The sequence below is a fragment of the Myxocyprinus asiaticus genome, chromosome 47 (genome assembly GCF_019703515.2).
Source record: "Myxocyprinus asiaticus isolate MX2 ecotype Aquarium Trade chromosome 47, UBuf_Myxa_2, whole genome shotgun sequence".
Classification (NCBI taxonomy): Eukaryota; Metazoa; Chordata; class Actinopteri; order Cypriniformes; family Catostomidae; genus Myxocyprinus; species Myxocyprinus asiaticus.
In genome coordinates, this window is record NC_059390.1 from 4642580 (window position 1) to 4669769 (window position 27190).

At 38.1% G+C, this 27190-nt stretch overlaps 2 protein-coding genes across 14 annotated transcripts in view; both read left to right on the plus strand.

Moving 5' to 3' along the window:
- Nucleotides 1-10908, plus strand: part of LOC127436863 (cyclic AMP-responsive element-binding protein 3-like protein 2) — a 28857-nt gene extending 17949 nt beyond the window's left edge. Inside the window, exons 3-12 of the mRNA XM_051691314.1 lie at nucleotides 2465-2670; nucleotides 2764-2848; nucleotides 2928-3109; nucleotides 4846-4992; nucleotides 5110-5168; nucleotides 5369-5437; nucleotides 5648-5747; nucleotides 8666-8789; nucleotides 9474-9708; nucleotides 10701-10908. Of these exons, the coding sequence (XP_051547274.1) occupies nucleotides 2465-2670; nucleotides 2764-2848; nucleotides 2928-3109; nucleotides 4846-4992; nucleotides 5110-5168; nucleotides 5369-5437; nucleotides 5648-5747; nucleotides 8666-8789; nucleotides 9474-9708; nucleotides 10701-10770 (1277 nt within the window). The 3' untranslated portion in view covers nucleotides 10771-10908. The remainder of the gene's footprint in view (nucleotides 1-2464; nucleotides 2671-2763; nucleotides 2849-2927; nucleotides 3110-4845; nucleotides 4993-5109; nucleotides 5169-5368; nucleotides 5438-5647; nucleotides 5748-8665; nucleotides 8790-9473; nucleotides 9709-10700) is intronic.
- Nucleotides 10909-15160: 4252 nt separating this feature from the next.
- Nucleotides 15161-27190, plus strand: part of LOC127436753 (diacylglycerol kinase iota-like) — a 62703-nt gene continuing 50673 nt past the window's right edge. For 10 of the 13 annotated variants that reach the window (XM_051691083.1, XM_051691089.1, XM_051691087.1 and 7 more), the window contains exon 1: nucleotides 15757-15890. Coding sequence is in view for 3 of the 13 variants with exons in the window: in XM_051691094.1 (XP_051547054.1) it covers nucleotides 15679-15890 (212 nt within the window). In the remaining 10 variants the exon portion in view is untranslated. Of the gene's footprint in view, nucleotides 15891-27190 lie in introns of all 13 variants that reach the window. The other 3 variants (XM_051691094.1, XM_051691095.1, XM_051691090.1) reach the window with 3 other exon arrangements.

Consider the following 27190-nt stretch of genomic DNA (forward strand, 5'->3'; position numbering starts at 1 on the left):
CAAAATTGTAATTTCCATGCCTGGAAGAGTCCCTTAAAAGGTTTTTGTTTCCTTTGAGAGGCTGGGGATAGAAGTAATGAGTTGGTCAAACTTTAAATGCCAAAAAACAACATCAATATTCAAAATATTGAAAAGGGTGTCCTTGCAAATACTGATGTCATGTGACTTCTCTTTGTCTGTAGTCCCCACATGCTTTAAAACATCCACCATTGTGCCTGTTCCAAAGCAATCAAAAATAACTTGCTTAAATGACTGGCGTCCTGTTGCTCTGACCCCCATCATCAGCAAATGCTTTGAGAGACTAATCAGAGATTACATCTGCTCTGTGCTGCCTCTCTCTCTTGACCCATTGCAGTTTGCTTACCGCAACAACCGCTCCACTGATGATGCCATTGCATCTACAATACACACTGCTCTCTCCCACCTGGAAAAAAAGAACACTTATGTGAGAATGCTGTCTGTAGACTACAGCTCAGCATTCAACACCATAGTGCCCTCCAAGCTAGATGAGAAACTCCGGGCTCTGGGCTTAAACAGCTCGCTGTGCAGCTGGATCCTGGACTTCCTGTCAAGCAGACGCCAGGTGGTTAGAATAGGCAGCAACATCTCCTCATCACTAACCCTCAACACTGGAGCCCCACAGGGCTGTGTTCTCAGCCCACTACTGTATTCCCTGTACACACATGACTGTGTGGCAACACATAGCTCCAGTGCCATCATTAAGTTTGCTGATGACACGACGGTGGTAGGTCTGATCACTGACAATGATGAAACAGTCTACAGAGAGGAGGTGCACACTCTGACACACTGGTGTCAGGAGCACAACCACTCCCTCAACGTCAGTAAGACAAAGGAGCTTGTGGTGGACTTCAGAAGAAAAGACAGAGAACACAGTCCCATCACCATCAATGGAGCACCAGTGGAGAGAGTCAGCAGCTTCAAGTTCCTGGGTGTCCACATCACTGAGGAACTCACATGGTCCATCCACACTGAAGTCGTTGTGAAGAAGGCTCATCAGGTCCTCTTCTTCCTGAGACGGCTGAGGAAGTTTGGAATGAACCGCCACATCCTCACACGGTTCTACACCTGCACTGTAGAGAGCATCCTGACTGGCTGCATCTCCGCCTGGTACGGCAATAGCACCGCCCACAACCGCAAAGCACTGCAAAGGGTGGTGCGAACTGCCAAACACATCATCGGAGGTGAGCTTCCCTCCCTCTAGGAAATATATACAAGGCGGTGTGTGAAAAAAGCTCGGAGGATCATCAGAGACTCCAGCCACCAGGCAGGCGGTATCGCAGCATCAGGACCCGCACCAGCCAACTTCATGACAGCTTCTCTCCCCAAGCAATCAGACTTTTGAACTCTTGATCTCCCACGATCAAAATACATCAGCACTGCACTTTATTACCCCTACTCTTATATCTCACACCGGACTGTCATAAATTATATTATTATTATTATATTATGTTCTCTCTTAACAACTGACTATCAACCGACAGCCTGAATGTCAATACAGTACAATACTGTACATTCTATATATACTACTATATGTACTTTTTTATATATTTTTATTTTTATTTTTATTGAATAATGTGTATCTATATAGTGCGTATTGTATACTGTACAGTGTATGTTGTTATTTGTATACTGTTGAGTGTAATTATGTGTATAACAGATGTTTAAATTGTGTTGTGTTAATTTGATGTTATTGTAAATTTGTATATGTCTCATCACTGTCACGACTGCTATGTTGATCGGAACTGCACCCAAGAATTTCACATACCATTGCACTTGTGTATATGGCTGTGTGACAATAAAGTGATTTGATTTGATTTGACTTTGTATAAAAACTCTGGCATCAACTTGCAATCTTTATCTAAAAGTAACATGGCGGCATTTTTTGACAAGGCAGCTAAGCTCGAGGCAAATGTTCTTTTCAATGTTATTTTCATGGTTTCTTCAAGCTGTAAAATAATAGCAATATTTTGATGAATAAACTGGAAATGCAAATGTTAATTATTTGGGTCCTGATTTGTTGGAAATTAAAAAAAAAAAATCAGAGGTATCATGGAATCATGGAAAAGTCATGGAAATGTTGTTAGTAATTATAAATGTTTAAAATATTTTTCTGTTATTTCTCTAAAATAGCTAAAAAAAAAAATTGCCTTTTGTTAGTGCAATCTCTGTCAAATTATTTTTAAAAAGTCATGGAAATTCTTTGATAAATTAAAATTAAAATAAAGCAAATTTAATAATTTGATTTTTATTTAAATATGGTACTACTACTTAGAGTAGAACTAACTAAGGCCTATTGCATTGGCACCATTTTTTATGATTATATACCATTAATATAAAATATTTTCATCTTGCGTGAACTAGTTTAGCTTGTCTAAATTAAATGTGAAATGTGGCATTTGTACAGTAACACATCTTTAAATAAAGACTCTTGTTCTTTTACCAGGTGATTCAGACAATGATGATTGGCCCATGGAACAGGAAGATAAAAGGCTTAAGATGGCACCTCTCCTGTGTGACCCGCCTGCCCTGCTTCCCACACTGACCCTCACTCTGACCCCTGAGGGTCCCGTGTCTGAGCCTGTGACCACAGCAAGTGACCCCACCCTCTCACTGACCCTTCCTCAGGCTGCACAGATTAAACCAGCCAATGTGAGCAGCACACACTCATGACAACAACCATACAGTCAGTGATTGTAATGGTAGGATATTAACGGGGTGCCGTTTTGTGATTGGTTGTTGTAGGTGAAGGAGGACAGTGAGGGTTTCAGCCCGCAGATTAAACTGGAGCCACATGAGGTGGATCGGTTCTTAAACCTCTCACCTAAAGGTAAAACATTGCACTTTTTTATACATTTTTCTTTGTTTTGGATTTACAGGAAATAAAGATCTATGTGCGTTTCTTTTAGGGCTGGAGTCTCTGCAGATGCCGCCCACTCCTCCCAGCTCTCATGGCAGTGACTCAGAGGGCAGCCAGAGCCCTGTCCACCCCTGTGCCCCCGCCAGCCCGACACAGACCCCTGCTGCCCTCAAGGTGGCGCCAAGAGCCCCTTCTTCCCTCTCCAACTCTCCTCTGCTGACGGCACCACATGTGAGTACAAGACATCTGTTGAGCTGGAACAAAACATGTTACAGTTGTGCTCAAAAGTTTGCATACCCTGGCAGAAATTGTGAAATTTTGGCATTGATTTTGAAAATATGACTGATCATGCAAAAAACTGTCTTTTATTTAAGGATAGTGATCATATGAAGCAATTTATTATCACATAGTTGTTTGGCTCCTTTTTAAATTATAATGATAACAGAAATCACCCAAATGGCACTGATCAAAAGTTTACATACCCTTGAATGTTTGGCCTTGTTACAGACACACAAGGTGACACACACAGGTTTAAATGGCAATTAAAGGTTAATTTCCCACACCTGTGGCTTTTTAAATCACAATTAGTGTCTGTGTATAAATAGTCAATGAGTTTGTTAGCTCTCACATGGATGCACTGAGCAGGCTAGATACTGAGCCATGGGGAGCAGAAAACAACTGTCAAAAGACCTGCGTAACAAGGTAATGGAACTTTATAAAGATGGAAAAGGATATAAAAAGATATCCAAAGCCTTGAAAATGCCAGTCAGTAATGTTCAATCACTTATTAAGAAGTGGAAAATTCGGGGATCTCTTGATACCAAGCCAAGGTCAGGTAGACCAAGAAAGATTTCAGCCACAACTGCCAGAAGAATTGTTCGGGATACAAAGAAAAACCCACAGGTAACCTCAGGAGAAATACAGGCTGCTCTGGAAAAAGATGGTGTGGTTGTTTCAAGGAGCACAATATGACGATACGTGAACAAAAATGAGCTGCATGGTTGAGTTGCCAGAAAGAAGTCTTTACTGCGCCAATGCCACAAAAAAGCCCAGTTACAATATGCCCGACAACACCTTGACACGCCTCACAGCTTCTGGCACACTGTAATTTGGAGTGACAAGACCAAAATAGAGCTTTATGGTCACAACCATAAGTGCTATGTTTGGAGAGGGGTCAACAAGGCCTATAGTGAAAAGAATACCATCCCCACTGTGAAGCATGGTGGTGGCTCACTGATGTTTTGGTGGTGTGTGAGCTCTAAAGGCATGGGGAATCTTGTGAAAATTGATGGCAAGATGAATGCAGCATGTTATCAGAAAATACTGGCAGACAATTTGCATTCTTCTGCACGAAAGCTGCGCATGGGACGCTCTTGGACTTTCCAGCACGACAATGACCCTAAGCACAAGGCCAAGTTGACCCTCCAGTGGTTACAGCAGAAAAAGGTGAAGGTTCTGGAGTGGCCATCACGGTCTCCTGACCTTAATATCATCGAGCCACTCTGGGGAGATCTCAAACGTGCGGTTCATGCAAGACGACCAAAGACTTTGCATGACCTGGAGGCATTTTGCCAAGACGAATGCACCTGCAAGAATTTGGGGCCTCATAGACAACTATTACAAAAGACTGCACGCTGTCATTGATGCTAAAGGGGGCAATACACACTATTAAGAACTAAGGGTATGCAGACTTTTGAACAGGGGTCATTTCATTTTTTTCTTTGTTGCCATGTTTTGATTTATGATTGTGCCATTCTGTTATAACCTACAGTTGAATATGAATCCCATAAGAAATAAAAGAAATGTGTTTTGCCTGCACATTCATGTTTTTCTTTAAAAATGGTACATATATTACCAATTCTCCAAGGGTATGCAAACTTTTGAGCACAGCTGTACATCTGACTGGAAATGTTGTTCAAACTGTTTTAAGTGACCCTTGTCTCGTCTCATCTCATCACTTTTGACAGAAACTGCAGGGGTCAGGTCCTCTCCTGCTCACTGAGGAGGAGAAACGCACACTGATCGCAGAAGGATACCCGGTTCCCTCCAAACTGCCCCTGTCCAAAGCTGAGGAGAAAGCACTCAAGAAGATTCGCAGAAAGATCAAGAACAAGGTGGGTGTCAGACTTCTTAGTCTAAGAGTGAAAGACACATACTTTAAATCATGTCTGTGGATTCCAGAAATGTCAAAATAAAACTTACTGAACTTCTTATGAATTGCTCTCAAACAGATTTCGGCACAGGAGAGCCGCCGGAAAAAGAAAGAGTACATGGATGCTCTAGAAAAGAAGTCAGTCACTTAATGCATTTTAATATAAAAGTTGTTTCTCTCTCTGTTTTTACACTCAGATGTTTTTACACTGTATTTGATCATCCAAAGTTTTCATGTCACTTACGGTCTTTTCATAGAAGTTTACAGCTGAAATGTCTTCAGTAGCAGAATATAAATCTTGGAATAATATGACATTGCAATCCCCTCTCCGTCCACAGGGTGGAGACATGCTCCAATGAGAACAATGAGCTGCGCAGGAAAGTCGAAAATCTTGAGTGCACCAACAAGTAAGACCCTCATAAACATATCCATTCAAACCTCAAACTCTGCATTACAGTTTCATTTACCACTCCCAAAGTTCATAATTAGCTAATAATAAGGAAACGTTTTGATCTCCTGTCACTGGTTGTTTAAAAAAAAAATTCTAATATTTGATAATTAATTAAACATCATATGCAAAGTGACTTGTATTGATTATGCCAATGCGTGTCTCTCAGGTCTCTGCTGCAGCAGCTGCACTCGCTGCAGGCAGTAGTGGCAGGAAAGGTCCCGCGCTCCTGTAGGGTGACGGGAACACAGACCTCCACCTGTCTCATGGTGAGAACTTCCTGCTAATAAAAAGAGCTAAATGTTTGCATATAGATGCCTGCAGGTCCAAAATGGTCCAATTGCAAATAAATGTGAAAAATGTACAAATACTTTTAATTTATGTAATTATTTCTTACCGGCTATGCACCTGAATTTTGATTAACATTATAATCAAAATAAAAAATATATATATATATATAAATATATAATTAAATTTATACATATATATACACACACACACATACACACATACACTGGTGGCCAAAAGTTTGGATTGATGTACAGATTTTGCTCTTATGGAAAGAAATCTGTACTTTTATTCACCAGTGGCATTCAGCTGATCACAATGTATAGTCAGGAAAAATTGCAATTTGAAAAAAAAAAAGTCAGATCTTCTTAAACTATTTCAAAGAGTTCTCATCAAAAAAATCCTCCATGTGCAGCAATGACTTTATTCAAATAGTGATGATGCTGTTTTTTTACATCATTAATGTCCTGACTATACTTTGTGATCAGTTGAATGCCACTTTGGTGAATTAAAGTACCAATTTCCTTCAGAAACAGCTAAATCTGTACATTATTCCAAACTTTTGGCCGCCTGTGTGTATATATATATATATATATCTTAAATAAACCCTTTTTATCAGCAGTGGTCAGATTATCATCACGAGCAATGTTTACTTCAGTATATTTAATTAATTTTATCACACATTATACAGTGAAATTACAGAATTTCACATATACAGTGAAATTCTTTTTTTCACATATCCCAGCTAAGCTGGGGTCAGAGTGCAGGGTCAGCCATGATATAGCATCCCTGGAGCAGATAGGGTCAAGGGCCTTGCTCAAGGGCCCAACAGTGGCATCTTGGCAGTGCTGGGGCTTGAACCCCCGACCTTCTGATCAGAAACCCAGAGCCTTAACCGCTGAGCTACGTGTTTGATTTGAATTGCTTACGGTGATTATATCAGCAATGGTCAGATTATCATTCTTACAGTATTTTGTTTACTGGCTACGGAGTCCTTTATTTAACTGATCAATTTTACTCGCGCTTGGCGAGTGTTAATTTGGACCATGTATGTATATATATATATATATATATATATAAAGTTAAAGTCAGAAGTTTACATACACCTTAGCCAAATACTTTTAAACTCAGTTTTTCACAATTCCTGACATTTATTCGTAGAAAACATTCCCCTGTCTTAGGTCAGTTAGGATCACTACTTTATTTTAAGAATGTGAAATGCCAGAATAATAGTAGAGAGAATTATTTATTTCAGCTTTTACTTCTTTCATCACATTCCCAGTGGGTCAGAAGTTTACATACAATGTGTTAGTATTTGGTAGCATTGCCTTTGAATTGTTTAACTTGGGTCAAACGTTTGGGGTAGCCTTCCACAAGCTTCTCACAATAAGTTGCTGGAATTTTGGCCCATTCCTCCAGACAGAACTGGTTGAACTGAGTCAGGTTTGAAAGCCTCCTTGCTCACACACGCTTTTTCAGTTCTGCCCACAAATCTATCACATTGAGGTCAGGGCTTTGTGATGGCCACTCCAATACCTTGACTTTGTTGTCCTTAAGCCGTTTTGCTACAGCTCTGGAGGTATCCTTGGGGTCATTGTCCATTTGGAAGACCCATTTGCGACCTAGCTTTAACTTCCTGGCTGATGTCTTGAGATGTTGCTTTAATATATCCGCATAATTTTCCTTCCTCATGATGCCATCTACTTTGTGAAGTGCATCAGTCCCTCCTGCAGCAAAGCACCCCCACAACATAATGCTGCCACCCCCATGCTTCACGGTTGGGATGGTGTTCTTCAGCTTGCAAGCCTCACCCTTTTTCCTCCAAACATAACGATGGTCATTATGGCCAAAAAGTTCAATTTTTGTTTCATCAGACCAGAGGAAATTTCTCCTAAAAGTAAGATCTTTGTCCCATGTGCACTTGCAAACTGTAGTCTGGCTTTTTTATGGCGGTTTTGGAGCAGTGGCTTCTTCCTTGCTGAGCAGCCTTTCAGGTTATGTCGATATAGGACTCGTTTTACTGTGGATATAGATACTTGTCTACCTGTTTCCGCCAGCATCTTCGCAAGGTCCTTTGCTGCTGTTCTGCGATTCATTTGCACTTTTCGCACCAAACTACTGTACATTTATCACTAGGAGATAGAATGCGTCTCCTTCCTTAGGCTGCGTGGTCCCATGGTGTTTATACTTGCGTAGTATTGTTTGTACAGATGAACGTGGTACCTTCAGGCATTTGGAAATTGCTCCCAAGGATGAACCAGACTTGTGGAGGTCCACAATTTTTTTTCTGAGGTTTTGGCTGATTTCTTTAGATTTTTCCCATGATGTCAAGCAAAGAGGCACTGGGTTTGAAGGTAGGCCTTAAAATACATCCACAGGTACACATCCAATTGACTCAAATTAGCTAATTAGCCTACAAGAAGCTAATTGGCTAGTTGCCTAAAGGCTTGCCATCATTTTCTGGAATTTTTTAAGCTGCTTAAAAGCACAGTTAACTTAGTGTATGTAAATTTCTGACCCACTGGAATTGTGATTATAGTAAATTAAAAGTGAAACAATCTGTCTGTAAACAATTGCTGGAAAAATGACTTGTGTCATGCACAAAGTAGATGTCCTAAACGACTTGCCAAAACTATAGTTTGCCAATATGAAATTTGTAGAGTGGTTAAAAAAATTAGTTTTAATGACTTCAACCTAAGTGTATGTAAACTTCTGACTTCAACTGTGTATGTATATATATATATATATATATATATATATGTATGTATGTATGTATGTATGTATGTATATATTATACACACACACACACGTGTTCATGTGTGTCTGTTTATGGCATTGCTGTATTTCAACCTCTATTGTGCCTGTTGTGCTTAATGTCTGTTATTTTGTTATTCTTCAGGTAGTGGTTCTGTGTTTTTCTGTGTTCTTGGGGAGTTTCTACCAAGGCTTGAGCCCCTGTTCATCTATCACTAAAACAGGCCTAACCAAAGAGATTTCAATACAAGAGTCCTACACTGCTACAGGTACACACACACATGCACACACTGCATGTGTCTGTTGCGGTCCTTCCTCTAATGTGCTCATAAATCTCTTTCTCTCTTTTGCTAATGAATGGAGGAAAGGCTGTATTTGGATCTATATTAAGAGGCTGTAGTGTGCAGCGACCCTCTCTTGAGCTCTGGAGAGTCGTTATCAGTGGTTGAGTGGGACAGTAATTATCATGCCTTAAAAAGCAGAGCGATCAGTTAATCATCGTTGATCTCTGATCTGTCTCTCGCACGTTTCTCCCACACACGTTATCCAGTTAATGCACCGCTTTAACGAAACGCCAGTGTGTTTGTTAATGCACTCAGAAAAGAGAGGCTCTCCTTTTATTTAAAGTTTATTAGGAATAGTTCATCTAAAAATAAAACTTTTGTCATTATTTATTTACCCTCATATCGTTCCAAACTGAATTTGGTTTTTTTTTACGCTGAACTCAAAAGGAACATTTCCATGTAGATCTTTTCTATACCATGATGTTTTATAGTGACCATATGTATGTAATAACACCATAAAAATACCATAAAAACCATCCATATGACCTGTGCACTATATTCCATGTCTTCTGAAGCGATACAGTAGCTTTGTATGAGGAACATACCAACATTTTAAGTTCCACATATTCAAATATATGATCTTCAGTTTAACGTGTTTTCTTTCAACAGTGAAATCTCGGAACCTTTTGGCCTTTGACGAGCACAGTGGTCTGGATGACCCCCATCTCGTCGGGCTAGGCGGGGAATGGGACCGGCAGGTTGACGTCATGGCGGCCTTGCGTTTGGAACAGCAGCGCAAACAGGAACAGGCGAAGTCACATGAAGCAGAGCCACGCCCACTTTTAACGAACACCAATGAAACACGTGTTCAAAAATCTATTCTCATAGACCTGCACTCACACAGGTAATGCGGATAACGCTTTATTTTGTAGTTTTTATTTGTTTTATTTTCAATCAGCCTTTTTTCATTTTGTTTTGGTTTTCAGCCTTATGACTTTTAGCTTTAGTACAGAAACCTGTTTATATCCCACATCCACATTTCGTAATTCATCAAATGGAAAGAAGCATCTTTTACATCTTCCACCCCCAAAATGAAACAAAATATAAAATACACATGATGTTAATTTAATTTAAGTTTTCGATACACAGCATATTACTACATTTTAAACCTTTATAACCCACCTTCATTAAATAAAAATTTGAATTGCTTACGCCAGATTGTGATAACACTAGATGGCCCTGAGAAATATAACACTATTTAACTTAACATCAGTTAACAAATTAACTTAAATACTAAAAAATCCCTTTATTTTAAAAAACCAAATAAAAATGTTATATACTGAAAAACTAAAACAAAACTAAAAATATAAAATATCAATAGTTTGCACAATTTTATTCAGATTTAGATGTTTTTTATTTATCTATTTTATTTTTAACTTTTTTAAGTTTTTGTTCGCTTTCATTCTATGACTGTTAGCATTAGTAATTTGAGTGTTTTCTAGGTTCAGTTTAGTTTTAGATTTTTATTATATTTTAACTGCTTAAAATGTTAGTATATGTATTGTAGGGATTTAAGTTTTTTTTTGTTCGTTTGTTAACTGATATTACATTAAACACGATCAACAGCGTTACATTTCTCTGGGCTGTCTAGTGTTCTCACAATCGGGTATTTTCATGTTTAATGAAGGTGGCTTATAAAGGTTTAAAATGTAATAATTTGCTAAATCAAACACTAAATTAATTCGATGTAATTTTTATTTTATTTTAATTCGTTTTGTAGTTGAAAATTATAAATTGTTATAACATTTGTAATCTTTTTCTTATGTTAGCCTTTATTAGGTTTTTTAATTCAACTGAAATAATTTCATTTAGTTGTTGTCTTTTTTCTTTTTGCAGGTCAGACAAATGGTCAAATGAAACGGCAAAAGTGATAGAGTTGGAGAGGACCGTCAATGAGACGTCCTGAAATCTGGCTGGTCCTCGTCCCAAATCACCCCTCTCCCCTGCTGTGGCGGGGCGATAGGCTCTGTATATATAGATATACTTTAAGTATTGTTTTACTTAACTAAGATGTCCTTTTTTTAAGATTAATACAAATATATATATATATATATATATATATATATATATATATATATATATATATATATATATATATATATTTTTTTTTTTTTTTTTTTTTTTTTTCATTCCAACTGTATATCGGATTTTGATACTTTGTCCACTGTTTATCTTTATTTTCTCTTTTTTTATGTGCTTTGAGTTTATTTTAATGCTATTTGTTTGTTTACTTTCTTCACTTTTTCCTATTTGCCCTGTGCTACTGAGAATGTGTGTAATAATATATTGAAAGTGCATCTATTTTCATATTTACACAATGATGCGGGCTGTAGGGCTGGTATCATGTAGCATGTCTATCACAGCAGATCCTCAAAATGTCATTGTCTTCACGCATTCAAAGATTCTCAAATAATATAAAGATTGAGACTATAAGAATAAGTTGAACAAAAGATTAGGCAAAAAAAAAAAAAAAAAAATGTGTTTACAGTTTGAAGATGGTGACTTTCCAAAGCATTTAAAAATGGTTTGTCTGAATATTTAATCTATCTTTTGTCATTTGTAAATATTTGCTGTGTCCTCTATTGTAACGTGGGGGAAAGATGTTGGGAGAGATATCAATTAATGAGCTTTATATCAATGGAGATGTTTGTCATAGAGGGCAATAAAGAGAGACAGTATGGACATGACATGAAAAGGATGGATGCTTTCCAGCCCTGGAATACATGCCCCATAGTCCTTCATATGATGTTGTCCTCTTTTATTTGGTATTAGGTCTTAACAGGACAGATGGCTCTTTTTGTCCTCAGCTGGCTGCCATCCAAACCCTGTCTGCACTCTTGTAGGGTAAAGGATGCTCCCTGACAAATCTAGTGTTTTCTTGGCCAGATATGAATAGTTATGACAGCCAGAGCACTGGACAGACGATCATCCGGGCGTGTGGTGAACTTGCACTGTGTCCCTATAGAATTGATTTGTTATTTATTATTTTTAGCATGCCTGCAACCCTTTTATATCCTGGAAACAAGTGCATTTTGAAGGAGGTGGTTTTACCCTGATGTGATGTATTCAGATGTTTGAATTGTGACACGTTTGTTTTGGAAAATTGTTTGCATCTGACTGTGTATGAGCATTTCTTCTGTATTTGTTGTGGCATAATATACAAGTGATAAATGAATCATCTTGCTTTTGTAAGATGCCTGCAGTATGTCTCATGCACATCTTAATAATATTACAGTTACAGTTGTAATCACTTTTCATTGCATCACAATTCAATTTTGGGGCTCTGAAAAATTATCCTCCTGAAATAACCCTGCTTTGTTTTTGTCCTGTTTTCTGTAAAGCAAATAAATATTTTCCTTAGTAAAAGCATTATAAATTATGAGTCTGAGCCATCATTATGTGCATTTATCCATGTTAGCTAACTATTGACCAGATATACAGCATGTAGTGCTATTTGTGTGGGTGAATCTTACTAAACGTCAAAAACATGAGAAGGAAATAATTTTAAATTTACTATAATGAGAACTGGGGTGGGAAATGTGCTTAATTGTAATGAAAATAATGTCATATTACAAAAATAATGCAAAACATTTTCTTTATGCAAAATATTATTCTTGTTTTTCATTTTGTTTTGGGATGAAATATGATCCAGCCATGTTCTTCACTCTTATTTTCTTACCAGGAAGTGAAGTGAAATGATTACGTTTGTAGGATGAAAATTATGTCTATAGAAATATTTTTACCTTCACATTTAATTTTCCTTCATCCATGGTAATCACATGACTTTTCAATGATTTTAGGGCTTCAAGTCTATTATTTATATTCATTTGGCTTGGATCTGAATACATGTTTTCCTCTCGCCTAAGGTTTAATAGAGAGGGAAGGTATATTCTGTTGATCAGAGAGAGACTGTGTGAGCTCGGTTAATGTTCTTCATACCTAAATCACATTAGCCAAATTGTATTAGAAGAAAAATGCATGTACTCTTCAAACACTCATGACGTCTCTTTTCATATCTGATCATTTAGCACAACTTGCTCTATTTTAGTTCTGTTTACGTTTGCAGTCCCCAGTCTTATGACTTAATGTCATTTTACAAGCAAAAATGATGTGTTCTTCCTTGTTTCCACACACTTTCAGTTTGTGGGCATTGCATGGAGTCCCCTTCTGAGACTCAGCATTCATTTTTGTCATTCAATGTTTTTGTTAAAAGGATAATTCACCTAAATGAAGATTCATCATTACTCATCTTCATGTTGTTCCAAACCCAGTATGCTTTTTCATTCTTTTTGGAGCTCAACAGCTCAAACTCCATTCACTTTTGTTGTATGGAAAAGAGCAACCAGGACATCTGCGGTATGTTTTCTCTTGTGCTAATACATGATTTAATGATATAATGTGATAATTTTTCAATAATCTTAATATGGTTAAAGGTGCAATATGTAAAATGTTTCTTGTAATATTCACCCTTTTTTTTTTTTGTCAATGTTTGAACGGCTTGTAATGCAACTTAAAAATGAGCCCTTCCCGGACTTCCTAGGTTGCCTATTAAAGCCTGTAGACTGATTTTCATGCGAAGGGAGCGGGTCGCTTTTGCCGGGAAAATCCAAAGGATGTGACGTTTATGCGCGCTCCCGAGAGACTTGCCTCAGTGCTTCTCTTCCGCGTCAACAGACAGTCTGCAACACTAGGTAACGTTATCTTAGAGATGGAATCCAGCAAACGTCCGGCTCCCACACAAATTCAGAGTAAGCCAAAAAAAACAACAACATTTATCTACTGAATCCCGTCTGGCTAAGCAGGAATGTGATCGTGGTCGAGCGAAAACTAGAGTGAACATTGGCAGGGCATTTGATTCCTGGAGGGACCTTCGTTCGGTTTTGGGGATCAAAACTGACCTTAAATTGGTGTTCTTCTTATTGGACAGGTAAGCTTACATAACTGCAAAGCATGTGAAATATAGTGCCATAAGGATTGATCTGTGTAATTTTAGCTAACTTGATCTTGCCTGCTAATGCTGACGAATTGCAAGCTACTTTGCTTCGTAACTTTCAAATAATTGCAACGATCTTCTCTTTATACTAAAGTCAGGTATGCTGATTCACAGTAACTGACATAATGTTAATCTGTAATTATTCAGCAAGGTAAACTACAATAACACATGAAATGAATGCTAGACAATGTTCATGATAATGCAAAAAGCTCCATTCATTAGTTTAACGTAACTTGGTTATACAGAAAATATATGCATTCTATTATTATAAAACAGCGCATCGATATATCAAAATTACAGTTGTGATGGAATCATATCAATACTGAATTGTGTCAATATGTAAAGTCTATTTTATAAACAGCTACTGTCATCATCCACCAAATTTAGCTAACAGCTATTGATAAAGCTGGCTAGCTAGCTAACGCCGACATAGGCTATCGTATAAATGCAGTCAATGTATCATGCAAAGAAAAGTGATTACTTCAAACTACAATCTCGCATAGTCAGACCTATATCCACACTTTGTTTTAGCCCCGTTTCAGCACTGGAGAGTCAAATATAATATACAATCTCAAAGTTTGTAGTAAAACAATCATAACTGTGTTATTTTAATTATGCTACCTCATCTGTGATAATGATGCAGGTGAATCACTTGTCTCTTTGTACATTACGTCATTGTTGTGGTCAATGCTGGCTGGCATCCCTATGGAGTGTGTGCACGAGCACGAGCAACAGGTAGCCGGCTGCAGTTCACTTATAGGCCACAGGTGTCATTAATAACAAGGGTTTCTGAATCTTACATACTGCACCTTTAAATAATGATAAAATCATATTTGTATGTAGAATTATCAAAAAAAATAATATTATTATAAACATTAAATATATGTTAATGCTATTTTACATTAAAATATGATGTATTATTTAAATAAAATTACTTTAAAAATATTGTAATTTATTTTTTATTTAATGATAAAAACTATTATTTATTTATTTATTTTTGTGTCTTCGAGGTTCCTGGTTAAATTATTATTATTATTATTATTGTTATTGTTATTGTTATTATTATTATAAACGTAGAATATCTTATAAAACTGTTTAAAAACAGTTTAAAAACAGTATTATTTAAATATGAACTAAATATTATTATTAAATTATATTATTATTATTATTGTTATATAAAATTTGTACTTATTTATTTTTAATTTATTTATTAACCTTTTTTTCGTATCTCGAGAGGTTCCTGGTTGTACAAAGGGTTTGTAATCACAACAAGGTCCTGTTTAAATCCTCGTGTAAACAGTTTCTCCACCTCACCACACTCGAGCTTTTACAGTCGAGACTTTATCACTCTGCCACAGTGGAGAACATCAGACTCAAAGTTTATCACGCATTGAACTGAGCGCGTGTGTATCTAGTCGGAGACCCTCTGCCCTACTTTAATTGCCTGAAGCTGCTGCGCTCGGATGATGAGGAGGAGGAGGAATATCCCACAATGCCCTCATCGACGAAGCCGCGGATGAGTGCAGCTGTTGTAGTAGCGCAGACAGACACACACATTTCCACAGTCCGCCTAACGTCTGCGTGTGCGTGACCGTGCGTGGAAGCTTTCCGCCTGGCCCGCACAGTCAGACAGACAGACAGACAGACAGAAAGACAGGCAGACATACAGCTAGATAGATAGATAGATAGATAGATAGATAGATAGATAGATAGATAGATAGATCCTTTATTCATATCCCATGAGGGACATTGCAGGGGACATTGGAAAGGATTTTTAAGCGCCGGAGCAGCGAGGGGGGTCCACTCGCTGCCGACCGGAGAATGATGGACCCCCTGGCCGACAGACGCGCGTCTCAGGCGGAGCGCTGCAGCAGAGGAGCCGCCGGTGGAGAATCAGCGGACGATCAGCCGCGCGGCTGCGGGAGAGACACGGCGATTGGCGGCAGCGACAGTCTGAGCAGCCTCGTTGACATGGAAGACTCGCTGGAGGAGAAGTTTAAAGGACTGGCGTTTAGGAAACAGATCTCATATAGGTAAAAATTTGAAATCTAATTAAATATTGCATGTAGCCTACTGCATGTTTGCTTGTATTACCGCATGTGTTTATCCACCATATGGAGCAGGACACAATGAACTTGTTTTTATATCATTGTGGCGTGGGGACTCTCCATAGACTTCCTTGCATTTTATGGATTTTACACAGATCTAACGATAATTTCTATCCCCTAACCCTACCCCTAAACCTCACAGAAACCTTTTTGCATTTTTACATTTTCAAAAAAACATTGTTTAATGTGTTTACTAAGCCATTTCCCTCGTGGGGACCGCTGGCTGGGCCCCACAAGGTAGGTGATCTCAGATTTTTACTATACTTGTGGGGACATTTGGTCCCCACAATGTAGTATAAACATGCACACACACACACACACACACACACATGTTGGTGTGTCTATCCTTGTGGGGACTCTCCATAGACATAATTAGTTTTATACTGTACAAACTAGATTCTATCCCCTAAACCTAACCCTCACAAAAAACTTTCTGCATTTTTACATTTTCAATAAAACATAATTTAGTATGTTTTTTAAGCGATTTGAATTATGGGGACACTAGAAATGTCCACATAAACCACATTTATAGCAATTACCAGTTTGTAACCTAAAAAAATTTCCTCATAAACCACCCAAACCTGCGCGCGCGCGCACACACACACGCACACACAATGCATAATAATAAAAATATGATTAGTTATTATAGTTATGTCCCTATAAAAAGAACCATCGCAGGACCACCGTAATCTATATTGACTGCTCAGATTTTCAGTATTGTTATGAAATGCATTAGGTGCCACATAGTGTGCATGACTTGACTGTATTGTCATATGGCCTGATATTGATTTGCAGCCAGAATTCATTTGTTTGTTTTTCACTTGTACCAAACCAATAGGCCATCAGACAATCTGCTTTTATCAGATTGTGTAATTAACATTTGACCAGAATAGACATGAATATGACATGAATATAGGAAACAACAAATGTATAGTATAGCTGTATTAGACTGTAGCTGTGGCAGTAAGACCTACTCCTCATTGTAAGGGTCAGAAATGGCTTTGCCAAATTAAAGGTCCTTCCGGCCCTACGGAATGATTTTCAATTTTAGTGGATAACATGATATCTAGTTCATCCATAAAAGCTAAAGTTCTCTGAAAGACAATGATGAGTTGCATTTATTTGTGCGATAGTGCTTGACCTGTGTGGTTACCATGTCTATCTTGAAACAGTCCTTGTAAAGGCTTTTTAGAACATTTGGCTTGATTATTGGAAACATTGATCTTGTCAGACAAGATTGGTGATTCTAGACTAGTGTAAAGTTTGAGGCTCTGTCTACGACACAAACACTGGCTCAATTTGCATGCTACTCATCAAAACATACAGATCATTTGGTGCTTGTATCTGGTATAATTTATTCTAATAATATATACCAAGACTAGCTGTTCCAAAACCCGCCATGCTTTCTGCTGCCTATATAAGCAACTACCTTGTGAGCTAGCATGCTAACTGAAATGGAACCCTGTAAGTGACTCATTTTGAACGCTGTGCATACAATAGGCAGCAACTACAGTAGGCAGTATGTCACACAAATTGTGCTTTTCCAACTAAATGCTTAAGACAGTAGATGCACAATTTATTTAAATGGAGTTTGAAGTTAGCATATTGCTATGCTAATGACATTATCATTTAAAGGGAGACTCAACTCACAATCGATTCCATTAGAGTTTGACATGAGGATGTTGCTAAGCTAATGACATGATACTTAAACGCAAGACCCGACTGACAATTGATTCCATTAGAGTTTGATGTTAGTTTTTTTCATGATTCTCTAATGAGATATTCGACTCACAAGTGATTCCAGTAGAGTTTGACATTTGTGAAGGACACAAGTGATGCTGCTTTAGAATTTGGCCAAAATAAAGTATCTAAGCGGTGTTCACACATAATGCGTTTTTATGTTCCTTCTGCTCTTTTTTTTACTTGTTGTTCTGCTTAAATATGGATAAGATGGACGTTTTTGGCCATTACAGCACAACTTGCTGTTTTATCAGCGTCTTTTAGGGGCAAGTGTTTAATACAGCGATAAAAACAGTAGCACAATGAGCAATGTCAGTTTGTACACAAAGGACCAATCAGATGAATCTGGGGACAGAACAAGCATATTTACATATGAACAAATGTATTGAGGGTTTATATTGGTTTATATTATGGGAGTTAATGTGTGTGTAAACATGCCTGTTTTGCTCCGTCTAAATGTTTACAGTATAATGTATGAATGTTTCATGTGTGACCGGTCCCTTTAGAAAGCTGCACAATTATCCTGCCTTGGAACAGCCTTCATATCATGTCTTAAAATGTTCTCTAGGTAGGCAGCTCGCTATCGGTTTTGGAACAGAGCCTATGCCTCCTAGCTGTGTAGAAGTTAAAAACAATGCATAATCTCAAGGTCTCTATTGAAGACGTGTAAACTGAGCATTGATATTTTCCTTGAGAGCAAACTTGCTACTCATCCCTTCTCAGGACCCCTGATTTGACCTCCCCCTCCACTGTTTCACACCTGTCGGTGGAGGACGGTCACTACCACCCTTGCTGCTCCTTCAGCACCTCCCCCAGACCGTAAGGTCAACCTCGCTGTGATCCTCCTCCAAGCAGATCAGTCTTTTACTCCGCTGTGGCATCACAATTAAGGCCAGCATCTAAAGAAGTGATCAAACCTCTCATCTCTCTTTCGTAGAAAACAGCTAGAACTCCAATCAGAGCATCTCCATGTCAGATGCGACATCAACAAAGCCTATGTAACTCAACCACACAAGCTCCAAACTAAACTCCACTCCAAATGAAATAAACACAAGCCAGTAGGGCATTTAAGGGTTAGTTTAACCAAAATTGAGAATTCTCTCATCAGTTACTCACCCTCATGTTGTTTCAAACCTGTATTACTTTGAGTAAATCATGACAGAATTTTTCAGTTTTAGTTAAACTATCCCTTTAAATGTGGTGCATCTTAGATAAAAAGCATCTTGTTCTTTATTTTTCAGCAAAGCATCTAAAAATGGAAGCTTTGAAGTTCCCAAAGACACAAAAAGTGTTCCTTTTTAATCCACACTCCTCAAACAGAGCACATAACAGTTTTTGTTATCTAGTGAATCATGTTCAGTGTATAAAGAGGACCTTGTGTCCACTTTCTCTCACCAGAGCAGTGTAAATGAAAAATGCTCCAGGAGTTGAAAAACCAGGAGCTCACTAGCAGACAGTGACACATAAAACAGATCTCATGCATTTTTAAGTGTCCGATCACAGCCCCAATTGTAGATTTATACATGCTTGACACATTTTCTCTCCACCAAGCTGCTGAAAAGTACTTGTTCTGGTGTTTGTCGAGCTTTTGTGGATGGACGTAAGGGGAGAGTTCACCCAAAAATGTAAATTCTGTCATCATTTACTCACCATCACATTGTTCACGTTGTTTCATGTTGTTAATTTTTGTGTGAACGCTTTTTAGAAATGCTAAAAGCGTGATGCACTCCCAAAACCTCCATCATATTGAAAGTGTGACGAGAATCGGTACATTGTGTTTAATACATTGAGTTCCTCATTTTACTAAAACTAGAGAAAGGATTTCTATTTTAAAAAAGGCGATAATCGGTTCCCTTTTGTACATTTAAATACCTTAAAAGCAGAGATGCACTGTTGTACGGGTCACCGATATACAGTTTATTGGCCAAATTAAAGCCATTGGCATATCGGTCTTAAGCATGAAAATGCCGTTATGAAAAACAGATGGTTTATTCATAATTAATTACATTATTTTATTGTGTTGTATAAAGTTTGTAATAAAAATTAAAAAAAATCTGTGTATAATATAAAGAAATACCTTGCAAAATAAACAAAATTCGAAAAAGTAAGGCATATCGAATATGAATATTGTAATGTTCTATTGTAAGATATAAAATATGAGTTCAATTTAGAACTGCGAAAACAGAAGTGCAGAAATTTCTTCACACAAATCATTATGTTATCACATTTTTAATCTTTTTTTATCTTGTCTTATCTTTCATCATGGCTCTCAAAAATGTTGGGCCTGTCATGTGTTCAACAGATCCAATCCATGTTCAGTGGAAATAATTTTTTGCTTTTGTACGTCTTCGTATATTTTTCATTGCATAATTTGTAAGCAAAACAGTGATCTGATAATAAAAAAGGGGAATAAGTGGTTTAATATTGGTATCTGTATCGGCCTATAGTGTTTTTTGTTCAAATCGGTATCGTTTCGGACAAAATTTTTATTTTTGTGTATCCCTACTTTGGCAAACGTAAACAATTTTACTTGATTTTACATGTCTAGAATTGATTGGCTCATGAAAAGTGTTTGTTTCATACCAACATTGAGCATGTTTATGTGTGCGTTCTAACACTGATAATGCCTAATAAGCCAACAATGATCATGCAAACGCATTAAATGGTGTTACTTTATTACTGTAGGTCATAAAAAGCGTAATAATAAACCGATTGACACACCTAGATTTTTGTCCATTACCCCGATTTCGCGTTGCATGTAAACACCTTTATTGGCATTCTCACCAGCTGATCCAATGTACGTAAGTGTTGTAAGCATGCCTCTTTATGTTTTAATGTCAAAAGCAGAGAATAACATGATTTTTTCAAATCGCATGTAAATGCTGTTTTCTTGCTTTGTCTGGTTTTTAAAATTAGCTGACTTATGGGAGTTATCAGCGTATTGGTGTGCATGTAAATGGGCTCATTGAGCCAGGTGGTTGCAGGGGAAGGGTTAAAAATGTAAAAAGCTGATGTCACATGAAAAGGCCATTTATTTCAGAGTAGGAGCAAGATTACCAAGACATTTTTATTTCAAACCATGCACTGATAAATCGTGCAAAATAAGACCGAGAACATGTTGGCTACTAAGAAAATAAATAGGGTTGATTTTGATTTCATGTTGAATTTAACATGTCAGCCTCATTTTCAGTGCTGAACATTCAATCATGACATTACAGAGAGGAAACCATTCTGGAAAGTGATGCTTTTGTGCCTCCAGCAACTCTGCATGGTAGCAAAATGGATTGGAATGGGTTTATTATTTGATCACTTACAAGTGTTTTGAAACTTTTATAAGGACCCTGGTGCATTTAGTCATCTGTCAAGTTGTGCCAGTCCTCCTGTTTGGCACTTTGCTCTATACATTTGGCTGCAGTCAGCTGTGTAATTTTGAAGACTGTTGGCATGCCTTTCCATAGGCAGAGCGCCCAGTTAGGACTTGCCGGACACAGGCATTGCACTGAGAGCCATTTTGTGTTAGTTTAGCTTGTCATGTACTTGCATGTGTTATATATTTAATGTTAGTTTCTATTTGGCATAGAAGCAGAGTGTGAAATGGCTGCCACACCTACTGTAAGTGTGTTTGCGAGAGAAAGTGTTCACATTTTCTTTCCGTGCATGACTAATTCTCATGTGCACAAACCATTTTTGGACATGCCATCCACAATTGTCCTTGTTGGCTGGATTCCAGCTGACATGTTTGATCATGCAAAGGTATGTGTATGTGCGTAAAAGAGGGTGTCTGTTGATGTAGGAACTCATCGCATTTCCTGCACACTGAGTGCAAAACCGGGATCACACAGTAGATCCTGATGGCAGCCACGAATAAGGACGTTACATAAATGGTCATAATCTCTCCTGAAGATCGGCTTAACGCCGATAAAGCCAGTCTTTTTGCTTTTTTTCTGCTGTGGTGAGGGTTAGCAATGCAGTCTGAGGATATGCATTAAAGGATTAAACATTTGAGTCTATTCCTTATTAGGTGTATGAATGTAAGAGGCTTTTCTACTACTGTTGTGTTTGGTGTAGCATCTGACTGTTGGGCTGTGCTTTCTCAGGGGTGGAAGCAGAAATCTATTCCCAGGCTTTTGTCTTGTAGTAGGCCCTGAGTAGTATGCCTTGAGGATCTGATGCAACTGTTGGGATTTATCTCTCTCATCTTCCTATTTGTTTAGTCAAATTCCTCCCATACCCCATTGCTATTAAAATAGTGCCAGATCGGGGGGCCTGGGTAGCTCAGCGAGTATTGACACTGACTGGGCATGCTGAGTGACTCCAGCTAGGTCTCCTAAGCAACCAAATTGGCCCAGTTGCTAGGGAGGGTAGAGTCACATGGGGTAACCTCCTCGTGGTCTAGATTAGGGGTTCTCGCTCTCAATGGGGCGCGTGGTAATTTGTGCGTGGATCGCGTAGAGTAGCATGAGCCTCCACATGCTGTGAGTCTCCGCGGTGTCATGCACAGCGAGCCACATGATAAAATGCGCGGATGGACTGTCTCAGAAGTGGAGGCAACTGAGACTTGTCCTCCGCCACCCGGATTGAGGTGAGTAACCTCGCCACCATGAGGACCTACTAAGTAGTGGGAATTGGGCATTCCAAATTGGGAGAAAAAGGGGACAAAAATAAAAATAAAAAAATAGTGCCAGATCTGTGAACCTTTCTCAGAATCGACCGGCGTTTCCATTTACTTGAGAATTTAATCATGATGGAACTGACTATGGATCTACATAACTTGCCTACAAATAAATGTAGCGCATTGCGGTGTTCTAGTTTTGAGAACATATTTTAACATCCAAAGTAATTAGAGCTTTGATGAAATGGTCTGAAGTAATTGGAATATACAGTATATTGATTAATATTCATTGTCAATTCACACATATGATATTTATAATAAGTTTTTACAACCTGGTCTCATAGAATCATGTTACTATACCTAAATTATTGCAGAATGATTCACTGTATCACTGCAGTTTCCTGGTGAAATGAACACTAGATGTTCTACAACAATGATATTAACACTTATTTTTCTCTCTGTTCTGCACACAATGCTATCTTATGACAACTAAATACATTTACTATAGCGGATGACTTGTAAGGCGATACATTTTAATGTTTTCATTACATAAACAACTACATTTACAAGCTTGTTCAACCACGATCAAATTGCGTGGTAGCTCAATTGTTAGAGTGGTGCACTTGCGATGTAGAGGTCCGGGTATGAGTCCCGAAGAGCACGTGAATTGACTCGTGAGCCGAAAGTGTCATAGAAGCACCACAAAAAGACATGGTTGCTTCAGCAATTGCGTTTTTCATCTCACCTTTGCTTTTTCTGACTCTATCGTTGAGGTTTAGGTTTAAGGTTTGGGGCAGGGAGGCCAGTTTTGTTGATTTAAAACTCTATGTAGCATTAACCCTCATAAGTTTAACTTGCTTTAGGCCCACTCAGTGGACGTTTCACCTCGGAACTGCCGCAATACGTGTAAGGAACCACGTAATGTCATTGTGCAAAAATTTCACCAGTCACGTAATATTCGTGAGATCAGGATAATTCTTTCTGACAAATGGAGAAAATAAATTAGCTGGATTTGCTGCGCAGCGTGACAGAAATAGGAACATGATGTCTGTCAACTGAAGACACGTTGCAACGTGTTGCTACATACTGCTTTGGATGCTTCTAGTCCAGATAGCTTTGATGAATATGGTTGTTTGCATCATTCTAGCTGAACTGAGCCGGACTGAGAACTGTCTTTCATTTGTTGTAAACACGAATGGGGCCAGACTGGGCACCAGCTCAGGCACCATGTCAATGAAAAACAGTCGGGTATTCCTTTGTGGTGGCTCATGCACCTGTAGCTCTGGCAGAAGAGCACCTGCAGACAGCCACCCCATTGGAGGTGTGAGTGACTCCATGTCCTCCTCCATCTCTTCATTCATCAGTCCCCCAGTTGGGCGTTAACACTGTCACACCCTGTGTGCCGTTCGTCCAGCCTAATTCTCTCTGACACGGACAGCTAAAACAGGCCCGCTGGTCTTTCATAAAACATGCTAGAGTCATCATTCACTGATGAATGTGTTTTTAGTGGAGCATCAAATGAGAAAATAGAACATGTGCTCATATGTTATTGTTTTAAATTTTTGTACTAAGCTTGATTATGCCATATAAAAAGGCTTTTTGTGGTGTCACTTAGTTTAATATTATATTCTAGTAGTCCAGGTTCCAAAAATCAACAGTGTGAATGGAAAGTGGACGAGACATGATTAAAGAAGGCCAGAATGAGGTCTGAGTGTGAATACACAAGAAGCAGGTTGTATTTTTACTCAGTGCACAATATGATACACTGAAAATGATCGGAATCTGGTTCTTTTAAAGAGAACTCTAGTGTGAACACTCTAAAACACTAATGCCTTTACTCTTAATGTAATGAGTCATGATACCTGAATCAGGCGTCTTACCACACACCCTTGCATATACAGGCTGTACTGGGTTCACTGGGATGTTTTTTTAGTAGATGATCTGACAGAGGACAGAGTTTAATTCATGATCTGAATCCTGATGCTGTGTAATTTACTGATTGCTGGAGCGGTAATATCCGTATATAATCATACCTGCTGAAGTGAAGTACAGCTTTATGCCCAACCATTATTAATTCATGTTAATGGCGTATTAGAAGATTTAATCCTCTTGTATTTGCTACTGTTAGTTACCTCAAGAGCATGGACATCTACCAGGCTCATGCTAACCTGGTTTAGGTCTTGTTTTGACTGGAATTAGGGTTGGCCCATGTCACATTTTGAGTAATTTTATATCACGGTAAAGGTTATATCACAAAATTGTTAGATTTGTCTTCCTGTACATGGTTTATATTTATTAAAAAAAATTTTTTAAATATATTTTAGTAACCATCTGGTAATGCCCATTTTTAGATAATCCAGTGAATTAAATACTAAAGGTACTTCATCTCATTTAATTCTTTTCTCTTTTTATTTGGAGCTTGATTAATGCAAACTGAAAGATTTTTCAGAACAAATGAAAATGACATGTCTAGCATAAGTGCAAAAGGTACAGCTTCACATGTACCACTCGAATTAAGAACAAAAGACTCAAAAGAGTAAAACTAATTTTATAAAATGGACTGTTCCAAGTTCCAACTCTAAATTCTGACTGGATGAGCAGCATTCAAAGCCATTGTAAAGTGGTTAGTAGAGCACAACAGTGCCCGCCCACTTTTTCAGCCGTTTTGGTACCGTAAGTATTTTCCCATTCATTTTTTCAATAAAATAATTTTTGATAAAGTTCTTCATAAGAGTGCTAAGCCATGAACCAAACCAACCTGCTCTGAGGTGAATCAAAACATTACAAACTTTGATTTGAAACAAAAAAGTATTTGAAAAATCTGACCAAAAGACAAACGTACAAGACTGTGTACTTAGCGTCTTTAATGAGCGAAGAAACTACAATCCCATAAAGCACTGCGAATTACGTAATCTAATTAAAAACTTTGAAAAAACATAAAACTATTGCAAAATAGACCTTTAAAAATATCTTTGTAGTTTTAGAGTGTAGGGTGACCAACTTGATTGCTTCATTCACAGTGCGTCATGGAAGTGGGCGGTCGCTGCAGAGGTCTTTTGGCGCACTTTATCAGCCATGGTTCTTGGATTGTTTTCCTTCAGGATCATGGGTAGTGTAGTTCTTCACCAGAAATTCCGCTATTAAACATAATTAGAATGTGAGCTGTTGGCCTCGGTGCTCACAATGCTGTCTTTAAAGGCTTCTAAGTTATCGTTACAAAACCAATTTACCTATGGAGAAAATTAAAGGGGATTTTACTGCCGGAACCAGACTGTTGTGCTGATAAATGATGAGCCAAGAGGTCAGTCATGGAAAACTGAAGCAAGATATTTTACAGCCTGTTTATCAGAATGGACATGCTTGGATAATGATGAGCATGTTTCTGCTACACGTTAAGCTCATTTGGTGTTTCACGCTGCACAGGTTATCTTTTCACCACAATTTTCTCTCTGTTTTCCTATCTCACTTTTGGTCTCTCGCTCACTGTAATGTGCTCTGCTCACTAATTATAGCTCGTCTCTTTCTCTCTCTTCAGCTGTGGTCTAGGAGGTTGTGTGAGTTCAACCTTTCATGCACTAATAGCACAGGGTTACAGCAGCCTGGGCCTCATTTAGAAAATGATTAATTCAATTAGGCAGCCAGGACCTCAGGTGTAAAAGACAAACCAGGAGGCCCCTCACAGACCAGAGGTTCTCAGAGGGACGGAACAGGATATCTGGTCCTGCTTTTACCACACTAATGGAGGATTCACAGATCAGGGTGCTGATGGCACACATTAGTGTTCTATTCAGACTGCTGTGTTAAGCACACAACACAAACATTTACCTGATCATTATTGTGAAAGCCATCTGCCACAGTGGCAGCGTGTTTAGAGACTGGCTTTTTTGGGACAAATAGGGATTGGGATGTTTGAGTGGCACACTTCACAGACAATTGCGTATAAATAATAAATGTTCATTTCCATGGCACTTTGTGGTTTAGGATGTTAGGGTTAATTTTCAATTCAAAATTTGTGGTTTACAGTTTATCTCAGCCTCAGCCGGTAAACCCACTGACCACCCATGGAAGGTCTGATGCATGTTGTACAGAAAAATGTTGCAAAGAACATCTTTCTCACTACTGCAAGCTTTCAGTGACTCTTTTTACACTTATTTTTTATTTTATTTTAGCCATTGCATATTTTAGTCATCATTTGTCTCTTGATGAAAATGTCCTTTAAATTTAGTCAATATTTTATCATTTCATATTCATTAATTTTAGTCAATTCTAATTTTGACCAAAAAAATGTAGTCTGCAATTATATATAAATAACAGTGTTAGTGCATTGTAACCGTCATGAAATAGTCATGATGCATCTTTTTCATTGACAAAATTAAAAAAAACCTTCTTCAATTAACATTTTTGTCAGTAACCTCATTGATGAGTTTAAAGGAATAGTTCACCCAAAAATGAACATTCTCTCATCATTTACTCACCCTCATGCGATCCCAGATGTGTATGACTTTCTTTCTTCAGCAGAACACAAACAAAGGTTTTTGGAAGAATATTTCAGCTCTGTAGGTCCATACAATGCAAGTGAATGGGTGCCAAATTTTTGAAGCTCCAAAAAGCACATATAGCCATCATAAAAGTAATCCATACGACTCCAGTGGATTAATTAGTCTTCTGAAGCGAAAGTGTGTAAGATATAGATACATTTTTAAAATCTCTTTTACTAAAAATGTTAGCTTCCAGCCAGCTATGGTTTGCTCGTTGATGAAGGTGGAGTTCAAACTGAAAGTGCGAAAGCCTCCTCTGCATAGATATTCATACGTGGATCCATTATTAGCAGCTGTTCCTATGGACCACAATACTGTTTCTATACAAACGCAGT